General features: G+C 43.6%; 1 protein-coding gene across 3 annotated transcripts; it reads left to right on the top strand.

The window, feature by feature from the left end:
• The first annotated feature begins 90 nt into the window (after positions 1-90).
• Brox (BRO1 domain and CAAX motif containing) lies at positions 91-19,042 on the top strand. 3 transcript variants are annotated; one of them, XM_052200075.1, is made up of 13 exons: positions 91-191; positions 2,262-2,378; positions 4,231-4,337; positions 4,832-4,928; positions 6,630-6,725; positions 8,241-8,313; positions 9,416-9,521; positions 10,322-10,411; positions 12,304-12,389; positions 14,146-14,227; positions 14,516-14,666; positions 15,871-16,030; positions 16,936-19,042. In XM_052200075.1, exons 2-13 carry the CDS (start codon positions 2,278-2,280, stop codon positions 17,020-17,022), a joined length of 1,236 nt encoding a protein of 411 aa, XP_052056035.1. In that variant the 5' UTR covers positions 91-191; positions 2,262-2,277; the 3' UTR covers positions 17,023-19,042. The 3 variants fall into 3 exon arrangements, with proteins under 3 accessions (XP_052056035.1, XP_052056036.1, XP_052056034.1); XM_052200074.1 differs by lacking the exon at positions 91-191 and adding an exon at positions 243-471; XM_052200076.1 differs by lacking the exons at positions 91-191; positions 6,630-6,725 and adding an exon at positions 240-471.
• Positions 19,043-22,362: the final 3,320 nt, after the last annotated feature.

Raw genomic sequence — 22,362 nt, 5'->3', positions numbered from 1 at the left:
AACCCATTTGCCGCCACAGCCAAACTTTGCAGCTCAGAGGGGGCCGCCCCGCCGAGGCCACGCCCCCAAACCACGCCCCAGTTAGGTTGAGGCCGCCCCAATCCGCCCGGGCCGCCATAGCTACAGTGGCGTTCGGCCTTGATTTGGGGACCCCAGGACACATCTCTAGGGCCCAAACAGAAGCTCGAGAGGTAAGAGTAGACGAGGTTTAGAAAGGTTAGGGAGACGGAGAGAACAAACGGGGCCACGACAGCGCGGCGGAACCCGCCCCTCAGAGACACGCTCGGCCGCCTCCGCTGCAGTCGCGGTCTCCAGTCACGTGACGCCTGCTCTGGGCCGGTCCCACTTCCGGCCGCTCTAGCCCGGTTAACTCGGTGGTACCGGCGCCTTCCTTGTCTCGCAGGCGGACTCCTTCCCACCTTCCCTTGCCTTCAGCAGGAAGAGTGGCCTTTACGGACTCTGAGGTCCCTGGTAAGCGTGTCAGGAAGCGTGAGCTTGTGGTCTCCCTCCCCTGAACTTAAGTGGAAGGGCATCCCCTTCACTACCATCACCCTTGGATGGGAGTCAGTGGAAGAACCGATGGTATTAGGGGCTAGATCGGCCGACTCTCCTCGCCCAGCGTCGACTTTGGCTGCTGCTAGAATGCTTGTTACTGCGGCAGTCATCTGCTTGTCCTTCCGAGGTTGACAGGATCTGAGTGTCACCCGAAGGCCTGATCGCGATCCTGGAGGCGGGTCGTGGGGTCGCGGCTGGTCGACTCAGTAGGACACCGGGAGGAAGAGGTCGGGTGGTAAACAGGAAGTGGGCGCGGGCAGTGTCTAGACGACAGGTGGGCTCTGGGGGCACCGGGGAGCTCCTGAGAGTGGAGGGGCTGTGTCAGCTGGCCCAGTAGTAGCCTTGTGGAGATCTGGCAGGTGACATTCTGGATTCGGTTGTACTTGGGGCTCTGCAGGCTCCTGAGGATGAGTGTATCTGTCGTCCTTCGACCCCCCACCCTCAGAGTTCTTGAGACCCGAGGAGTGCCAGGTCATCAGAGCCACCACCGAGGAATGGAGCAAAGTACTGTCATTAAAAGAAACACGGAAATTTTATTCAGAAATTTCCCTAGAGTGTGATAGGCTCACCCAGTGCCTCATTTGTGTAAGTTTTGAAGGTGATCTGTACAGATGCAGTTTTGGTGATATGTCATGAAAGGGGTTGATAAATGGTTGGAGTCCTAAGAGAATCTGCCCAGGTGTTCACTGAGTATACAGTACCTTCTCTGTTCGTTAAATACCTGGTGCTTCCCCAAACCAGTTTTGCCATGAGTAAGCCTAACCCGAGAGGTGCACAATGTAGGTATTTGGGAACACTGTACCCCATCCACCCCCACTCTTTTTCCCCTTATTAAAGGCTGATTTCAAAGCTTCCGCAATGCCTCTAAATAGCATGTGCCTTATCAAAATTGCTTCTGCATTTCTTCTGGAATCTAATGAGATATGTGAGGCTTTGGCTTGGAGCCTTCTGTGATACTAAATCCATTACTTACCCAGGAACCTTCAGGGAAATACACACACACACACACTGCTGTTTTTATGGGTTTTTGTTTTTTGTTTTTTCTTTTTGCTGCAATTTTTTAAGTTGACATTTCATTAAGGTTTTCAAAATGTTTTTGCATTCACAATGGAAACTACTGATCCATTTACATTTTATTATAAAAAATACTCTTAGCAATTGTATACCCAACACATTTATTAGAGAACAGAAAGTTTCCACCAAGGTCCTTTGGTGCCCGCAATATGTGGAAAATAAAATCAATTAAAAAAAACTGTTTATTTCAAGCAGACTTTAATGTTAATAAAGGGATCCATTTGACTCTGTTAAGAATATAGGACTCATCTGGTCCGGTACCTTCCTGTTTGCAACCATCCAACCACATTCTGGGCTCTGCTTCACAGAAGTATAGTCTGGCAGCCCTGAAGTGTCAGCATCTCAGGCTCTCCCCCAGGCTGGTGAGAACACATGCAAGTTCAATAGCATTGCTCCTCTGTATCTTACCACTGAAGTTATTATGAACAAAATTTTCAGTTTTCTTATACAGGCATAATCTAAATGTAGACTATTGAGACAATTTGTTTGTCATGTATTATGTTTATAGATGTATGTTTTATGTATAATGGCTTATGCATAAAAGGTATGTATCTTGTAAAATGGCCAGTTTTTACTGTGTTCTTTTCTACTGAATGTTTCTTCTTCAACTTTTATGTCTTTTCTGGTTGTAGAGCACATTTCGTGAAAATGACCCATTGGTTTCATAGGAACCCATTAAAAGCTACAGCTCCCGTGTCTTTTAACTACTATGGCATGATCACTGGCCCTCCTGCTTCGAAGATTTGCAAGTAAGTGTTGGTGCAGCTTAAGTGTTGGTTGGGCAGTGAATCAAGGTACTTTTTAAAGTTCCATGGTCAGTACAGAAATGTATACTGTACATTCCTAACATTAACTTATAATAATTTTGTATTTGTCATTAACAAATGAAGATCAAATCATGGGGTATTTAAGTTTTGTAGTCATCTAGGCCACATGCTTAATTTTAGATCAGTAAGTGAACTCCAGAAGGGCTAAAGTAGTAATATTATTCAAAGTTAAACTCTGTATTTCAACACATCCATAAGATAGGATATGAGTCTTGTTAATGGGCCACACAGTAAATTATTTATGCTCCTTGCAGGGAGAGATTCCTGTGATTTGAAATAGGCTTCAAAATAGTGATCGAGGAGAAAGAACTTGAGCTGACGGTCACATAAATTGTTTAACTTAGACTGGGAGTTGGCAAGATGTGTGTGTGTGTGTGTGTGTGTGTGTGTTCCATCACCCACAGCTCAACATCCAGAAAGTTAAATTCATCTTAAAATGGTACAAGTTGAAGGATGAGATCAAGTTTGGCTGCCTAACATTCACATAAAACACTGGACAAGATGCATATCTCTGAACTGCAGTGCTGGGGGATGAGGTGTTTGTGGAGATGGGCAGAGCCAGCAACTCCCTGGCCAGCAAGTGTAGCAAAATAGCAAGTTGTAGATTCAATGAGAGACCCAGACATTCAGCTCTGGCTTTCATATGTGCCCAGGCATGAATATTTGCATATGTGCATTTGCACGTGCATACTAACTTGTATGTAGAATGAGGACATTTACAAATGACTGAAAATATTCAGAGTATAATATACTATATATTCTGTGCGTTTACAGTTTAAATTAGTCTTCAGCAGTGTGCACCCATTTTAAATGTCTTAACTCAGTGCTATCTACTGGGATTTCTGGAACTCTCACTGCCTCCTGGATTGTATGTGGACGTAGATTGGTGTAGATAGATCTAGGAGAGGACATCATTGAAGATGTGAGGATAGAGATCTCAAAAGTGAAAAGCAGACGGCCAAAGACTGGCAATTAGTAGGTGGGAGAAAACTGGGGACATAGAGAAGAAATGTGAACTGGGAGGAATGTCTGGAAACTAGAGCACTCACTGTGACCAGGGCTCACCATGACTGTAGAGCAAAGGAATTGCAAGAAGGAAAGGTGGATGTGCTGCACCTCTTATTGCAGTGAAGAACAGTGTGTAGGGGCAGTTCAGGTATTTTACATTAACGGTCGTATGGTTTTTGCATCATATATATATGTATATATATATATATATATATATATATGATACCCACACATATATGCACACACACACACACACACAAATATTCTTACAGAATTGCCAAATTAAGAAACTCAAAATAATTGTTAATTAAAATTATAAATAAGTACATTAAATTTCTGTTTCCCAAAAAATATTGGCTAAGTAATGGAAATGAATATTAAACACCCTCTGTTAACAGAGGCAGGTCTGCAGTGGACTGAGTGAGTGAGACTCGCCTTGGCTCTGTAGCTAAGGCTCCTCCTTGCACCTTTCAAGCTCTGCAGTTACAGGCGGTGTTGCCAGACCTAGTCAGTTTTCCAACCTTGCTGTATATTTTTATTGCACAATTAGGTTTTATTGCACAATTGGCATTGTCCCTTTAATTAGACTGAATTTATTTTTGTATAGTTTCTGAATCAATTGTTACTATACACTTCATTTATTTTTAACCAGAAGGTAGCGGTGGACCTGTGGGTTTTGTTGTAATGCTCTTATGTTGTAGCCTCTGGCTGTTTTTACCTAGTCTTGGAAATATGACTTACGTACTTTACTGTCTGTTGATGTTAGTGACCTGAGATCCGCCAGGACTCGGCTCCTCGAATTGTTCACTGATTTGAGTTGTAATCCAGAAACCATGAAGAATGCGGCGGACTTGTATTTCTCTCTTTTACAAGGTAAACCACTATAAACTTCAGCGTTTTTAAAAACCAACCATGTGGAAGTAGACACTTAACTTTTCAGATTCAGACAGATTAATCTCCCAGGCTATTTTTGGAATGCATGTTTCTCAGACGATGACATGGTAATGGTGGACCATGGTCTTTCTAATATTCTGAAAACTGGATATGTACATATTTTATATTCTATTACCAGGAGAATGTGTAAGATGTCAAAGGGAAAACGGTACCGGAAGTATCGATCCGGCACCTGGAAAAGTAATCGCATGAATACATGTGAGGGTGGAGGTGAGGGTGGAGGAGCGCGGCTCCAGACAGCGCCTCTCCATGTAGCTCTGGCCGTCTAGAAATTTGCTTTCTGTCCTGGCTGGCCTTGAACTCACAGAGATCCCTGCCTCTGCCTCCCAAGTGCATGTACTAGGAGTGAATAATATTCTAACGAGAACATATGATATTTGTTCCACCCTGAAATATGTTGCATCTTTGTATAGGTTTCATAAATTCAGTGGGTGACTCTACCCAGGAAAGCAAATTACGATACATTCAGAACTTCAAGTGGACTGATACATTACAAGGACACGTTCCCAGGTGAGCAGGGCTGATGTTGCCCTGAGGCCAAGGCTGATTCTAACTAACTGGTGTATTTGAAGAAGAAAAATAGGAGACTGACAAACATTTTCACTTGCTGGGGCCTTAATTAAAACATTGACTTAAACTACAGTATGTACTATTAAATTTAAAATAATCTTTCTACCAAGCAAACATCTATTTTTGAGATAACATGAATATTAATTTTAAACACCTTTGATTAATAGCACCTGGCTTATAATCCGAAATTGGCTTTATTTTCCTCCCCCCCTTTCCAGCTGTGTTTCTACTTAAAACTTCTTTTCTCAGCTTTTCCACTACTCAGCTATTGTTAACCGATCATTGTGCTGTTAACCTTTACATTGAAAAACAGAATTGGGTTGTTAAAATGTCAATAGATCTTTAATAAAAAATAGAAAGGGAGCCACCAAGCTGGCTCAGTATTTAAAGATGCTGGCGACCAAGCTGACAAACTTGAGTCCAGTTCCCAGACCTTTGTAAAGGCAGGAGAGCTGACTTTCATAATCTGCCTTTGACTCCACACGTGTCCGTGGACATTTGTGTCCACAAACACAAATAAGTGTAAATAAATAAATAAAGTAAATAAATGTAAAGGGATAAAGTAAAAACAGAGAGGAAAGGATTGGAGATTTCAGATCTCTGTCACACACACACACACTCTCACGTCCTGGGTTCCATCCTAAGCTTTCTGACTTTTTGAGGACGAGTCTCAGAAATACATAGTTCTAACTATGTATTCTGTGTAGCTTTGGGAACTACCTCTTCCTGATGGTTACTGTGAAGTGTGCAGCTCCCGCTTGTGCTGGTTAATCTTTGGTCAGCTTAATGTGAACTGGGGAGCTCAACTGAGAAGAGACCTCCAGCATGTTGGCCTGGGTGGCGGTCTCTTGATGAATGGTTCACGTGAGGCGTCCAGCGCACTCTGGGTGTTACCACCCTGGCCAGGTCGGCTTGGGTTGTATGAAGAAGAAGCCAAGGAAGGCACAGAGAGCAAACCCGTCAGCAGTGTTCCTCCCTGGCCTCTGCTTCAGTTTCCACCTCAGCTCTCTGTCCTCTAACTTCACCTTCAAGTTGTACCCTGAGCTATAAGATGAAATAAACCCTTCCCCAATAAATCTCCCCCAAGTTGGTCTTTTGGCTTGTTTGGTTGGTTGGTTGTGGTGTGTGTGCATGCATATTTTAGCAAATAGAAAGCACCCAGAGACAGTGCTGGACCAGTGTATTATCTGTTAGTTTTCTGTGTCATGTGTTCCCACCGCAGTTTTGTTTGTTTGTTGTTGTTTGGGCTTTTTGTTTGTTTGTTGTTTGAGACAGGGTCTCACTAGGTAGCTAGCTCTAACTGTCCTGGAACTCGCTATGTAGACCAGACTGGCCTCGAACTCACAGTGATTCACCTGCCTCTATCTCCTGAGTGCTCGGATTAAAAGTGTGAACGACTACTCCCAGCTTCTAGCTTCATAATTTTTTTTAATTACTGCCTTTTATTTGTTAGGTCTATGTGTGGCCATGTGTATGTGTGTCCCCTGCATGTCATAGTGCATATGTGAAATGTAAAGAATAGCACGCAGGGTCCAGGGATTGAACTCAGGCCCTCAGCCTTGGCAGCCACTACACCAGTAAGCTGTGCATAGCAGTGCCGTCATAATGTACAGAGCTTAATGATTTCATTTGTCATTCCAGCGCCCAGCAGGATGCTGTTTTTGAACTGATTTCCATGGGATTTAATGTAGCGCTGTGGTATACAAAATATGCCTCAAGATTGGCTGGAAAAGAGAAGTAAGTTAGAAAGCAAAGGTCACGTGTCTATATTATTTTTTAAAAACACACCAAACTTAAGTCTAGGCTATTTATTACGAGGTTCCATTTGAAGTGGAAGAAGAATCATTTCATACTTACGTACTACAGCCGTGCTGCTTAGTCTTTGTATCATAAGTTTTTATTCGTTGTTTGGGGGGCGGGGGAGCACACATGCCCAGGAGCGTGTGCAGGTCAGCTCAGCTCTGTGGACATGGTCTTCCCTCCTCCCACCTTTACATGACTCCAGAGGCCAGCTCAGGTTGGCAGCCTATGCGGCAAGCCATCTCATCACCATTGTACTCTGTGACAAAAACACAGTTATGTGTTTATGTGGTAGACCTAAGGAAGGCCTCAAACCAAGTAGTAATGCCAGTCCCCAGGAGGCAGAGGGAGATGGATCTCTGAATTTGAGGCCAACCTGGTCTACAGGTCAAGTTCTCTGGTCTACACAGAGAAACCCTGTCTTGAAAAACCAACCCAACCAAACAAATAAATACAATAAATAAATACTGTAAACAATAAACAAAGATTAAAAACAATAACAGAAGTAGTTAACAAAATTGCAGTACATTGTAAGTTGTCCAGTTTTAAATGTGTCATCTCAAATACCATCAAGTTACCTGAAAGTAAAGGGTAGGCAATTCATAAAACAGGAAGGCTTAGGAGCATACAAAAAGATGTTCAGAAGACATGAGAGTCAGGGAGGGAGGCCCCCAGCAAAGGAGCTTGCCACCTGACAGGACCAGCCCCAGTGTGGCCCCCGAACCCACCCAGAGGCGCAAGGGGGGACCAGACGCTCTACTCATGCACATGGAGGAGGTGACAATAGTCTCTTAAGAATTGTAAACTTAAATGAGACAACTGCTGCAGTAACTAACAGGGATACAGAATTGGGAAACTGACAAATTAGTTATGATTCACCCATCCATAATAATATGTAGCCATTTAAAAGTGAATTGTGTTTGCTGATGTAAAATCATACAAATGACCAGACTAGTGTCTGGAGCCAACATGCATATTAAGTTCATAATAGCTTGTATTTATTTATGACACAACAATCTGGAAAGAAAATAAGATTGTTTAGCATTTATTTCTAGGCAAGGTCTATTCATCTGCAGAGCCTTGGAATATGTTTCATATGATTTTTATTTTTTTTAATGTCAAATGAGATTTCTTTCTTTTTAAGTAAGAAAATTAATAATAAACACGGATAACTAATTTGTCTTTCTGATATGTTTAAATTGTGTGTCTGTGTGTGGGGGCGGGGGGTGCACATCCATGTGGCTGCCAGAGACGCCGGGTCATCTGGAGCTAGAGTCAAAGGCAGTGTCCGCTGCCTAGCATGGGTGCTGGGAACTGAACTCCAGTCTCCTGCAAGAGCAGTAAGTGCTCTTAGCCACTGAGCCATCTCTCCAGCCTTTGTTCTGACAATGCATTGGCTTTTAGTTCCCGGAATAAGATTCCTCCTCTAACTAATTAACTACTGTCTTAAAGCATAACAGAAGATGAAGCAAAAGAAGTTCACCGAAGCCTAAAAATTGCAGCTGGGATTTTTAAACATTTAAAGGTAAAGTGTGTGGGGAGGGGAGTGGGGCACTAATTCTTGAACTGTCTGGAGGGATTAGTAACTCCATTGTGTCACAGGAGGTCCCTCCAGCGACTGCAGGGACTTAGCTCAAGAATAGACTGCTCCTTCCACATCTCCATAGCAAAGTCCAGACACAGAAGCATCTTTTCTAAAGCAGTGGGGTCTCTGCGTGTGAGCCATGCACAGCCTGTACACTGTCAGTCCTCGCTTGTCTAGCACAGCGCAGTGCTCCGTGAGTGCTTGGTCTTCAAGGAAATGGCTGTACGACTCAGCACGGATGCAGCCTGAGATGGCTGTGCGCAGCCATGGCATGCTCACGTCTGCGCTGACTGCTCGTTAGATATTAGCTGCCTTAGAGACGAGCCACAGCCAGATGCCGAGCGTTAGTAGCTTGGTGCCAACTCATAACGAGAACTTCTCAGTTGTCATGTTCTGCTTCCCTTTCTGTCTCTTCACCCTAGGCGAAAACAGCAGATAAACTAGTGTCTGTGCTGCTGCATTGCTCTCAGCGGTCGCAGGAGCAGTCACAGTCCCACAGCACCAGCTCTGAGGTTGCACTCAGGTCTCTCCCTGGCCAGCCGGTCACTGCGTGCTTGTGTCGGGTAGCTTGCAGATGGGCTGGGAACTCTGAGGAAGCGTGATGTGTCTTCTTGTGAGCCTGCCCTTTTGGTTACAACTACTGGCCCCTGAGGACCTCTCGGAGCCAGCCTCATGGTGTCTTTTCATCCTGAATTAGATGTAGAATTTGGATTATTTTCTTTCCGTCATTAGTTCTCACTGTGAACGAACAGTTCACAGTACAGAAGAGAAAATTCTCTTAGTTCTATTGCAGCTAAGTACTTTCTAAGATAAAAGTGCTTTATATTACATTGTATTGGCAACGAGGTCTACCCATAATCTAAATTTTGCTCTTGGATTTCTTATAAAGTTCCCTTTGAATACTCAGGACCTCACTGCGCCTGTGTGCTCACAGCTGCAGCTCAGTCTGTCCGTCTAGGTTCCCAGGGAGTCTGTAATCTGAATGTCCTATAAGTTGTATCTTTTTCACCTTGACAACAGTGTTTCCGTTCTTTCTCTCTAGGAAAGTCATATACCCAAACTTCTTACACCAGCAGAAAAGGGGCGGGACCTAGAGGCTCGGCTCATCGATGCCTACATCATCCAGTGCCAGGCCGAGGCTCAGGAAGGTATCCGAAATACTGTCAGTGTCTTCTGTTTGCTTTTAAGAATATATTGTTTTTTAATTCTCAGGTTTAGCCATATTAGGTTAACATTTCCTTTGCTGTCAGCAGGAGAGTTCCTTCTAGCTGATGCTCCTTAAAGGCCTACCTTTTTGACAGCATTAATGTTAATCTTTAGGTTTTCTTTTTTTAAGGTTTATTTTTAAGGTTTATACATGCGCGTGTGCATGTGTAGGGGTTATGTCATGTATGCAGGTGCCTTTGGAGGTCGGAAGAGGGCACCAAGTCCCCTGAAGCCTTCTAAATTGCATGTTGGGAACTGAGCCTGGTTGGTCCTTCTGAAAGATCACGATGTATTCTTAGTTAAGAATTAGTTAGTTGCTCTGGCCCCGTGTTGATTCTTTAACTCATCTCTCCTCTTGTTTTGTGCTTATTTATTATTTTTCTTCTTCTACTCATTAACTTGCATTGAAGTCTTCATCTTTCAGTTGCCAAAAAACCAGGAAAGTAACTTGCCAAGCTTTGTATCTGTATTTCAGAATGGAGCGCTTTGAACGTGTTTTCCTTTGTGTGACGCTGTTTTGTAGGATTGTTCTGTGCTTGGCTGCTGATTGGTTAAAGATGCTCAAAATCAGTGTCTTCTTTTTGTGTTTATAGTTTCTATAAATTGTTACAATAAGACTTATTTTAAAAAGAAAAACTATGAAAATTTGAAAACAGACCATCAGATTGTCTTTGCTGTTAGACTGAACTTCCCATAGATGGATATAAACTCCGAGAATGTAATTATTGTGTGTTGGTTACAGTGACAATCGCCCGAGCAATTGAACTGAAGCATGCTCCTGGACTGATCGCTGCACTTGCGTACGAAACAGCCAGCTTCTACCAGAAAGCAGGTGAGCTCACTGCCCTGTCCCACTCTCAGGCCTTCCATTTTCATGTTCGTTTGATTTTTGCCAAAAAAAAAAAAAAGAGAGAGAGAGAGAGAGAGAGAGAGAGAGAGAGAGAGAGAGAGAGAGAGAGAGAGAGAGAAAGAAAGAAAGAAAAAAGGAAGGAAAAGATTCTCATATTTTCTATTATGACACTAGGATAAAGTCTTTGTGCTTTTGGCCTTGTTTGAAATAAGAGAGCAGGCCTGGTGGCACAGCTACTCTGGAGGCTGATGTAGGAGGGTCGTACCGAGACCTCTCTGGGCTACAGAGTAAGATCAAGGCTACCCTGGGCGATTTGTCTCAAAAATAGGGAGCCAGCTCTGTGGGTAAAGTGCTCGCCATATTAGCATAGGACCTAAGTTCAATCACTAGGACATAAAAAGCCAAGTGCGGTGGCGTGTGCTCATGTCTGAGAGCTGAGGAGAAGGGTCAGAGGATCCCTGTGGCTTGCCAGCCAGCCAGCTTTGCTCCATCAGTAAGGTGCGGGTAGAAGGGAAGAGATTTTGTCTCAACACACCCAATGAATAGCCTACATATAAAGCACACACGTGTACATGCTCCTCTCAGACACACGTGCACATAGACCTGTAAGTTAATTAATATGCTATATGTTATATATGAGGAGCTTGAACTACAGCTGGGAGTAGAGCACTATATGAGCCCCAGAGCCTCACAGCTCACGTGTTAGATGACTTCTAACAGACTTCCCACCGGTTATGTCCAGTCATGCGGAGCCTTTGGTTTTTATGGCCTTTGTAACTATCTTATGTACGTATGTACATACATACGTGTATATGTAGTTAGATAGTTTTTAAGACTGGGTGTTTCTGTGTAGTCCTGGCTGTCCTAGAACTAAGTAGACCAAACTGGCTACAACCTCCAGAAACCCAAATGCCTCTGCCTTCCAAGTACTGAGACTAAAGGCATGCAACACCCACCAGGTCTTTATGACTGTTTCATAATTCTTAACGTTATTTAGGTTAGAGAGTGACACTACAGTGTCATTTGCCTGCCTATAACAAGACTATAGCGTGTGGAAGGTGGGGACCAGACTTGGCTCCTGTGATGTGGGAATCACACTTAGGTTTCTGTATGGAAGCTGGTTACTGTTTTAGTTGCTGAATAGATAAGAATAAATTCACAGTCTAGGTTAGAGTCGGGTCATGATGTAAGACACAACAACATCAGTGGTGTAAGAAACTGAACAGGGTGGATGCACTAGTGAAGGTTTGCAATAGGAAGGTGACTTTTTAGTCTCATTTCAAAACAGACTGAGCCTGATTTGATTGGATTATAATTCTAAAAGAAAATTCCCAAGCTCACACATGGGCTTGCTATGTGATGGAATAGGGTGGCTCAGTGTTTTCAGGCTTTGGAGGAAATGAAGACAGGTTTGACAGTTATAATGAAATTGAAATTAAGACAAGAAGTGTTTGGACTACGTGAGCACCTGTAGACCTGTGAGTGAGTGAATATGTATTTTCATGCAAGGTTTAGTAAGTGTTGAATGGGTATGAGTTGTCTCTGGCAGGCAAATAAACTGCTATGAGCCTGGCTATGTTATATAGAATTTTAAAGTTATGATATAAATACTTGCTTTGAAATCCTTACTTCTGTCACATTTTGTCATTAACTTACAGCTACATTAGCTATCAGATTGAAGGGGTATTTAAGTTCAGATATGTAATTATGGGAAAATAAATCATGTTTAATATTCAGTGCTTCTTTTTTAAATTTATGAAAGCTTGAGTTTAGACTACACAGCAGTCTGCTTTTAGCACCAGAACACAGGAGCTAAGCAATGCTCCAGTGAAACAGGGTGAAATGATACTTTGCTTTTTAAAATGTAACTTTAGATCATACTTTGTCCAGTTTGGAGCCTGCACACTCTGCTAAATGGAGAAAGTACCTTCACTTGAAGATGTGCTTCTACACGGCTTATGTAAGTGCCAGTAACCCTGCAGACAGTGATCCCTGCAGACTGACAGTGATCCCTGCAGGCAGACAGTGAGCCCTGCACACAGACAGTGAGCGCTGCACACAGACAGTGAGCCCTGCAGGCAGACAGTGAGCCCTGCAGGCAGACAGTGAGCCCTGCACGCAGACAGTGAGCACTGCAGGCAGACAGTGAGCCCTGCAGACAGTGAGCCCTGCACTCAGACAGTGAGCTCTGCAGGCAGACAGTGAGCCCTGCACTCAGACAGTGAGCCCTGCAGGCAGACAGTGAGCCCTGCACACAGACAGTGAGCACTGCAGACAGTGAGCCCTGCACACAGACAGTGAGCCCTGCACACAGTGAGCCCTGCACACAGACAGTGAGCCCTGCACGCAGACAGTGAGCCCTGCAGGCAGACAGTGAGCCCTGCACACAGACAGTGAGCCCTGCACACAGTGAGCCCTGCACACAGTGAGCCCTGCACACAGACCGTGAGCCCTGCACACAGACAGTGAGCCCTGCACGCAGAGAGTGAGCCCTGCACACAGACAGTGAGCCCTGCAGGCAGACAGTGAGTCCTGCAGGCAGACAGTGAGCCCTGCAGACAGTGAGCCCTGCAGACAGTGAGCATACTCTGTTCAGCCCCTCCTCACCTCACCACTAATCCTTAGCAACTCACCAGCGATGGGCAGCTCGCAGTCAGTGTTCACTGGCAAGACTGGGTGGGAGGAAATGGTAGGGAGTTGTAACCCTGGAATTGCTATATTGAAAACAAAGGCTGTAAACATGAGAATCCTCTGTTGTTTTATCCTGTCTATTTGGAAGGACAGCAACAAATTCTCCTCTTAATGGCCTAAAGATGGCTCAGTAGGAGAAGAACTTACAAAGCAAGTGTGAAGACCCGAGTTCAACCCCAGAAGCCTTGTGAAGCTGGTGCACTTCTGTAATCCCAGCAGCCGTACAAGGCAGAGAAACCAGCAGCCAGCCTTACATACCGCACAGCAAACAGCAGGCCACACTCAACCCCCTGCCTCACTCACACCTCTGTACTCACACTGATTCTGTTGTTGGCTTTTGATTTTAATCTTAAGGTATACCACACAGTGTATATCACTTAGGCGAAAACCACCGGTATGTGCCTTTTAGAAGTTCCTTACCAACTAATTAAACCACCAAACTCATTCTAGGATTGTTAGCATGTGAGAGGCAGTTAAAACCTTTTTCAGAGTTAAGAGTATTTTTGTCTCCTACATGTCATAATTTTTCCAACTTCCTGCTGCCCAACTCCATGGGTCTGCATCAACTGATTTTACAGAGTAGACTTTCACTGTGTTGCATTTTTCTCAAAATTTATGATTCTCACTAGGTGTGCTGATATGTGCCTGTAACCCTAGCCTTTGAAGGTGAGGCTGGAGGGTCCTGAGCCCAGTCTGAATTTCAGCAGATTCTGCTGCAGGGGACACATATACACACACAACCTCTCCCTTTACAGATGCATACATAATTTACTCCTTCATTTACCTCTGCCCTAATTTTAAAAAGAAGCTTCAGCTAGCAGGCTTTCTCCAGAGCATGATTAGAAGTCTACTCTGCCTCAGGGCTGGACCTAATTCTACCTTCTGTGTGGACAGGGGTTTGGGGTGGGGCTTACCTCAGGTAAATGATAGGAAGAATTACATCAGTAAACCAAGCGGTGACTATAGTGCCTAGCTGACGTGTAAGTGTGAGGACAGAACATATGAAAACTTGTTTCTTTTCCCAGGCGTATTGCTACCATGGCCAGACTCTGTTGGCGAGTGATAAATGTGGAGAAGCAATCAGATCTCTCCAAGAAGCAGAAAAATGTAAGTTTAGCTTTGAGAATTAGAATTTTAACTTTCTTTTAAGAAAAAAAAAAGCTTTCATTCTAAAGGAAATGAGTAGATTCTGGCTGAGTTCTTGAAAGGAAATGGGCAATATGGAGAAAAACAAAGTCTTCTCCTGGAGCTTGAAGAAAAGCCACCTTCCGGTGGTGGGGTCATTGTGTTGTGCTTACAGTGTGTGACAACAGCTGGCTAGTTATGTCACTGACTTAAAGCCTTGCGTAGTTACAAGCAGGATGTATTATTCTGAGACTGTTGTCCTCTCTGTAGTGTACGCAGAGGCAGAAGCCTTATGCAAAGAGTACGGGGAAACCAAAGGCCCAGGGCCAACGGCCAAGCCATCAGGACACCTGTTCTTCCGGAAGCTCGGGAGCCTTGTGAAGAACACCCTGGACAAATGTCAGAGAGAGAACGGCTTCATGTGAGTACTGCTCGCTCCTGGACTCTAGGACAGCATGGCCGTGATTGTTAAGATAGTCAGTGACAGCTTAATACAGTCTCAGCTCTGGTCCCACAAGATTTGTCTTAAATTGCATTTAAATTTAGTATTAATTTACTTTTTAAATTGGTGATAAAGTTGTTTGTAAGGCCTTTTATTCTGTATGTGGTGATGTCATTAAAAATAGGTTTTAAAATTTAAATGTGAATTTTTAACATAAAGTTTATTTCACAGGACACTCCCATAAAGACTTCATTTTCTTTTACCTTTGTTTCCATGTTATTTGTGTATGCAGGGTGCATGTGGAGTCTAAGTGTAGTATGTGTTTGTCGGTGGTGGGTGTCATGGTTTGAATATGATTGTCCCAGGGAGTGACACTATTAGAAGGTGTGGCCCTGTTGGAGTAGGTGTGTCTCTGGGGGCGTGGGCTTTAAGACCCTCACCCTAGCTGCCTGGAAGTCAGTCTTCCACTAGCAGCCTTCAGATGAAGATGTAGAACTCTCAGCTCCTCCTGCACCACGCCTGCCTGGATGCTGTCCTGCTCCCACCTTAATGATACTGGACTGATGGACTGAACCTCTGAATCTGTAAGCCAGCCCCAATTAAACGTGTCCTTATACGACTTACCTTAGTGAGTGTCTGTTCAGTCTGTTCACACCAGTAAAACCCTACTAAGACAGGGGAAGTGTGTGTGTGTGTGTGTGTGTGTGTGTGTGTTCAACTTCTTTTGCATATTTCTCTCACTTTGGTTTGAGTTAACTATAAAGCACGAAATTTGAATTTTCTCATAATTCTCCCTGGTCTTTTCAGGAAGTGGGACTACAACCATTAGTAAATTAGTGTGCAGACTGTGTTTCGTGCCCTTCCCTGCCTGTCTGTTTGTATTCTTCCTATGACACTGCATTAGGTCACTCTGAACTTTGCACTTGTCTGGTTCAGTTTTTAATCACTTCCCTCGAAAATAGACTGAGCCCCCAATTCCAGGCCCACGGCCCCTCTTTCTGTTCTCGGAAGCTTCTGTTGCATTGTGCTGTGGGTGGTAGGGCTTCCTGACTTTACCCGCTGTCCACATGTGACTGTCCCTCAGCGGAGAGAACTGTCGTACTCACCGTAGGCCTTGAACATAGTAGGTGCTCAGGTAGTTGCTGAATAATGAATAAACCACTATTTAAATTGCTTTTTGCAGTTACTTTCAAAAAATTCCAACAGAAGCCCCACAACTGGAACTCAAAGCAAATTATGGGCTGGTAGAGCCTGTGCCTTTTGAATTTCCTCCTGTGAGTGCTCACTGGACACCGGAAGCGCTGGCTGCATTTGATCTCACCAAGAGACCCAAGGATGACAGTGTATGAGACCGGGGTTTTTCCTTACAGTCATACAGGATAGAGGAGAAGGAGACAGAGCTAGCACTGTGGTGTCCTTGCCTCCTTGAGCGGGTCTGTGCATTTGTCTACGTTCTCGTGAGCTCTCTGCTGCACTCGATGCGCCCCAGTGTAGAGTGCGCTCAGAAGTGGCCCTGCGCCCGCAGCATCCTCTGGTTTTCTTTGTAATTCACTCACATTGTTTTCAGCAGTGTTTTGTTTTCACAACTTGTCAGTGCTCTCCCTAAGGAGAGTGTGGGAAAGGCCCCTGTGTTGATGTTGCTATAGCAATGCTCCTCTGATGCTGGGCATGTGAAGATTGGATTTAACTTCAGCTTTAGTCATCTAGGAGTAAAGCAGAAGGCGTCTCCATCCACTTAAAGCAGAAGACGCCTCCATCCACTTAGACCTAGGCAAAGCCTGCGTGGTGCTTTCATGAGGTAGCTCACACGGGAAGTGTTATGTTTAGTTACCAAAGGACTAGGGATCTGTGACAGAAAGAGTGGGGACTGGTTTACAGCCCCAATATCCCTTGAAATTGCATGTTAGGCCGTTTCCTCCCATACAGCTACTTCTTAAAGCAGCTATCTTTGCTCCCTGTGAAGCCTTTAAAATAGTACCTTGAAAGACAGCTCATTTTTGTCATACATTACCTCCGCACGCTAAGGTTCCCTCCTAGAAGGATTATGAGCAGGAGAACCTGCTGGGCGCAGGCCACCCCATCTGCTGGGGTGCCACCTATGAGCAGAGGTTTATGTGCAGCTTCTGGGATGGGCAGCAGCCTCAGCGCTGCCCTTAGATAGAGCAGCCTTGACGGTCTGAAGTAGGGCAGATCTTTGTGGGTTTTCTCTACTTCATCTGCATATTTACCTTGTTTTCTTTCTCCTTAGATCAAACCCAAACCAGAAGAGGAAGTGAAACCTGTAAAAGAACCGGATATCAAACCTCAGAAGGACACTGGGTGCTCTGTCTCATAAAAATGTCACTCACTTAGAAATCTCTGCTGGTCCACAAGAGAAACCATGGGACTTCAGTTTACCTTTTCTGATATCTCTGACGCCCATAGGATAATTGTTAGCTTCAGAGCAACCTGGCCTTTAGTTATTTATTCTTGATTTTTAACATAGAGGCATTTCATGATTTTGTTTCTGGGCTCTACTTTTCTAATCAGGACAATGTTTGGAAGGGTTTTTTAATGCCTCTAATGAGTTATATGTGGGGGGCTGGACCTTTTTTGAACTCTATACAGTAAGTTTCATGTTAATGTTTTTCTACTTTCACAAAAATGTTTATTCTTCTTGTTTGATACCAGAAGAATGTTTTGAAAGAGATGGGTTCGCCTCTCCTCTCCACCTTGTCAGCTCTGAGTCTAGCTCTGTCTTCTGGCAGGGAAACAGAATCGCAGTTAAAATCAGAAAACCTCAGACCATACTTCTTTCCTTACACTTAACCAGAGTCTATGATTTCTAGAAAATCAGTGTCTTCAAGAATGTGTCGGTTACTTGGGATTCGCAGTGTGGGTGTGCGTGCCCCTCGGCCCCTGGCCCACCAGTGTGGTGCCGTGCTCTCATCATCCCCAGTACCGACACGGTGGTGGTTTTTGTTTTTACAAGTACCTTTTCTAATGCAGTTTTTACTTAAGGGGTAAAGCTTTGTACTAGCATTTAGTGCTTCTATGTAGAGAGAGAAAAAGAATGGTAGTGCATTTTGAAGAAGTAAAACGTTGCATGTTGTAAAGAAAGCCTTTGTAAACTCAAGCAAGATAGGCTGTCCTGGGTCACACTGGTGATTCCTTTGTTAGAAGTGTTTTAAGAAAATGCCTTTTGTTCTCTGATTTTGATGTACATTATGTTTTTAACATGGTCCTTTTCAGTATGTATCCTGTCAGAATTGTTTGGCATTAGGCCAAAGGCCATAGCGACAGAGGTTAGGATATAGACACACAAGCTATGATCTTTAAAGCAGGTTGTATCACTTAGAGTTTGTTATACCCACATACTGGGAGTGGTTAGTGTGTGGTACTTTACTGAGTAACAGACGTGGGTGGGCCCTACTTGGTTACTCTCCTGGGGTGTGAACTTCCTTTTCTAGGTGACAGATTGCTTCCGCATAATAGGAATAATAATGTGTGTGAGAACTTACTGTGTGCTGACAGTGTATAGGCACATACGTAGACCACTGCATCCCTTAGCCTCCCTGTGAGAAACACATCAATCTGCATAAAGTATTGAAACAGGAATATACATCTCATGATGAAGAATGAACAGGCTATACCTGCCGATCAGGATTGTAGTCAATAAATCATATATCATAGTTTACACTCCTACGAAAAGCCACATATAATCACTAAGGGTTTTTTAAAATAATGTAAAATGTTAGTTGCAGCTTGCAGTGTCTGGTGTTTGCAGCTGTAGCTTTCAGGCTACTTGGAGTAACTACTGAGCGGCACTAAGCTTGATTCTGCTGCCTATAGAAAAACAATATTAACTTTTCACCCTTCCTACAGAGTCACTTGTTAAATGCCAGTTACTGACAAAACTTTTAACTACTACTTGCTGCTGCCTGTTTACACGCTGCCTGTAGGGCTTGTTCTGTGCACTAATACTCATTAGCCTAGGTAGTCATGCTGCTAAACTGTGGACTAAACTGCTGTTCATGAGATGGAAACACATACTACGTCCGGCACTTCTGTAAAGGGCAGTAAATGCAGGTGTTTAAATCCATAATTGGCAATGTTCACATGATCGCATGACAGTCTTCAGTTGACTACAAAGTAATACCAGAAGCCTAACATACCCGTAACAAGGTTCTGAAGTAGTAGTAGGGATTAGGGAAGACACCGAGTATAAAGCACTGGCATGCGGGTCATGGAGAGATGAAACTGGACGTTGGTGTTGCATGTATTTCATACCAGGTGAGGACAGCTCACGCTCCTTCTGTACAGTGTTTATATGATTTATCTTTTTATTTATGAAAATAAAAGCCATTTTACTTACATATTCACTGGATTTGTGTGGCGATATCTGCTAGTAGCAGATTTGGTTCAGTAAAAATTCTTATAGTTAGACTTTACATGACATTTGTGTCCATTCTTTGCTTCCTGCATTAATTTCCTTGATATACTTAGTTTATGCTTATGTTTGTATTGGTACTTAACCACCTCTTAATGTGAAAAGCTCAATCTTAATTAGCTCATCTAGCTCGTAGTATCACCAGTTCAATGCAGTATTCTGTGAGTTGTGGCTAGCTGGGCAGCACCTAAGGGGCTTCCAGAGCTGGTCACCGCCAGGATTTCTAACAATGTAATTCATTATCTACCATGATGTAAGCATTGGGAAATGCCCAGGAACAGGCACCTATCTACACACAGTTAATACTGAAGATAGAGGTGCAAGATCATCCCAGGTGACCCCTGGTCCTGGGGAGCGGCAATAGCCGGCTTACACCGGATTTGTCCCTGTTGTGCATTCTCACTGACTGTGTGCACACAGCTCCAGTTCCTTCTGTGAGGCTGTGCTCAGCACAGGTTAGACCTCTGCACTGCATCCTGAAATGGGAACAGTGGAGGCTGAAAAGAGAGTTGGTTAGTTCCTGTGTGAATTACCCAACGCTGGTTCTTTGCTGTTGTAACCCAATCCATTTGCAAACATGGTAAGTGAAAACAAAATAGTAGCAGACTTGGTAAGATGCCTTTCTTCCTTCAAGTTTAAGCCAGTACGTGCTTTCTTGGTACATAAATCAATTGAAATGATTATAGATAATAACAAGAAAAATACTAAAATTGGTTAAAAACAGAAAATAAGACTATTGTGAGTTTGTATTTTGTAATCCATTACATAGTTCCTTCCCATACTCATTAAATTTAACTGATTACATGATTCATTAAGTGAATGCTGAGTTCCAGCCATACATCAGGACAAGAACATCACTAGGCAGACGATGATTACAGCAAACAAACTAGGAAAAACATTGCCTGCTGTGGTTTGAATGAGAATGCCCCCCATAGGTTCATCTATATAATATTTGGTGTCCAGTTGGTGAAAGTTTGTGACTAACTGGTGTGACCTTGTTAGAGGTGGTGTTTCATTGGATACAAGCCTGAGGCTTTGAACTGGATCTAAATGTGAGCTCTCATCTACTGCTCCTGTGTTCTATATGTGTTTGCTATGACTAACCATCATAGACTAACCATCTGGAAGCCTAATTCATGTTTTCTGTAAGTTGCCTTGGCTGTTTTGTCACAGCAATAGAAAAATAACTAAGACAGAAGTTAGAGTTCGGGAGTGAGCTACTGCTTCTACGAACCTAGCTGTGTGATTTTTATTTTTTTAAGAATGTGGAAGATTCTGGTACTCTGTGAACTATAAAATCAGTTGAACGCTGTGAACAAAGGTTCAAGAACCATCCTAGTAGGAGCTCAGAAGTGCTGGGAGCAAAGTTGACTGGAGGTCCAGCTCAAGTTTTAGAGAGTATTAGCCATCGGGATAGAAAGCCTTCTTGTGATATTTTGGCAAAGTATGAGGCTGCTTTCTGCCCTTGTCCTAAAAACTTGCCTGAGGCTAAATTGAAATGTTATATCTAAATTTTTGATGGAGGTTATATTTCCAATATAACCTGATATTTGTTCTGTTGTGTGGTTACTCTTAATGTAGATTTATGAAAAAGCAAGGGAGAAGAAAGAAATACAAAATATAGTTTCAGGAGGGGAAAAAAACAAAACCAGCCAAGGTTTGCGCTGAAAGGAAGCTGATGAAGGGGAGGCCTGGTCTGCAGTGAAGTAAAGGCAAGAGCCCAGCCAGCTAAGCCCCCAACTCGTGAAGGGTCAAGGCCAATGCAATTCCTCCTAAAAAGCAACAACACAGGAAAGCTGCTGTAAATGTGATTCAGGAGGAGTGGGCTCCGTCGAGGGGCTGCCCAACTGGGCAGTGTTCCATGCACCTCTGGCTTGGGCTCACGGAGGATTAATGAGTAAAAGGTTTGTAGACCTTGCTCTAGGGTTATGGAGAACTGCTGTGGCCAGACAGCACGCAGCAGGTGGACAGTCCCACTGTTACAGGGTGAGAGGCCATAATGTGTAGCTGTGACTTCAAACCTGGCGTGCACTGAAGATCCTGAGAGGCTATGGGATGTTTATGAAGGAGAGCCGCATAGACAACCCAGCACAGGAGAAACAAGGGTGTCTTAGTCAGGGTTTCTATTCCTACACAAACAACATGACCAAGAAGCAAGTTGGGGAGGAAAGGGTTTATTCAGCTTACACTTCTGTATTGCTATTCATCACAAAAGGAAGTCAGGACTGGAACTCAAGCAGTTCAGGAAGCAGGAGCTGATGCAGAGGCCCTGGATGGATGTTCCTTACCGACTTGCTCAGCCTGCTCTCTTATAGAACCCAAGAATACCAGCCCAGGGATGGTACCACCCACAAGGGGCCCTCCCCCCTTGATCACTAAATGAGAAAATGCCCCACAGCTGGATCTCATGGAGGCACTTCCCCAACTGAAGCTCCTTTCTCTGTGATAACTCCAACCTGTGTCAAGTTGACACACAAAACCAGCCAGTACAAAGGGTATTAACAGATAGGTGAGTGGCGCCATCTAAGCCTGTGACATCAGTCTGTGGATTTGGAGTTTGCCCTGCTGAACTTTACTCTTGCTTTGGTTCAGTGTTCTCCCCTTTTGGAATGGTAATGCATATTCTGTACTATTCTATGGTGGAAGTATGTAATTTGCTGTAAGATTTTACAGCACGTTAGTTAAGAGACTTAAATCTCTTTGGAGGCACTCAGGGCTATGAGTTTTCCTCTTAGCACTGTTTTCATTGTGTCCCATAGATTTGGGTATGTTGTGTTTTCATTTTCATTGTGTTCTAAAAAGTCTTTAATTTCTTTCTTTATTTCTTCCTTGACCAAGGTATCATTGAGTAGAAAGAATATTGTTCAGTTTCCACGTGTATGTGGGTTTTCTGTTGTTTCTGTTGCTATTGAAGACCACTTTTACTCCATAGTGATCAGATAGGAGGCATGGGATTAGTTTGATCTTCTTATATTTGTTGAGGTCTGTCTTGTGACCAATTATATGGTCGATTTTGGAGAAGGTACCATGAGGTGCTGAGAAAAAGGTATATTCTTTTGTTTTAGGATAGAATGTTCTATATATATCTGTTAAATCTAATTGGTCCAAAGCTTCAATTAGTTTCATTGTGTCCCTGTTTAGTTTCTGTTTTCCTGATCTGTCCATTGAGGAAAGTGCAGTGTAGGCAAATGGATGGAGCTAGAGAACATCATACTAAGTGAGGTAACCCAGACTCAAAAGGTGAAT

Source organism: Apodemus sylvaticus, chromosome 12 (assembly GCF_947179515.1).
Source record: "Apodemus sylvaticus chromosome 12, mApoSyl1.1, whole genome shotgun sequence".
NCBI classification, from domain to species: Eukaryota; Metazoa; Chordata; class Mammalia; order Rodentia; family Muridae; genus Apodemus; species Apodemus sylvaticus.
The sequence above is the reverse complement of the archived record's forward strand: the minus strand, read 5'-3'. Positions and strand labels throughout refer to the sequence as shown.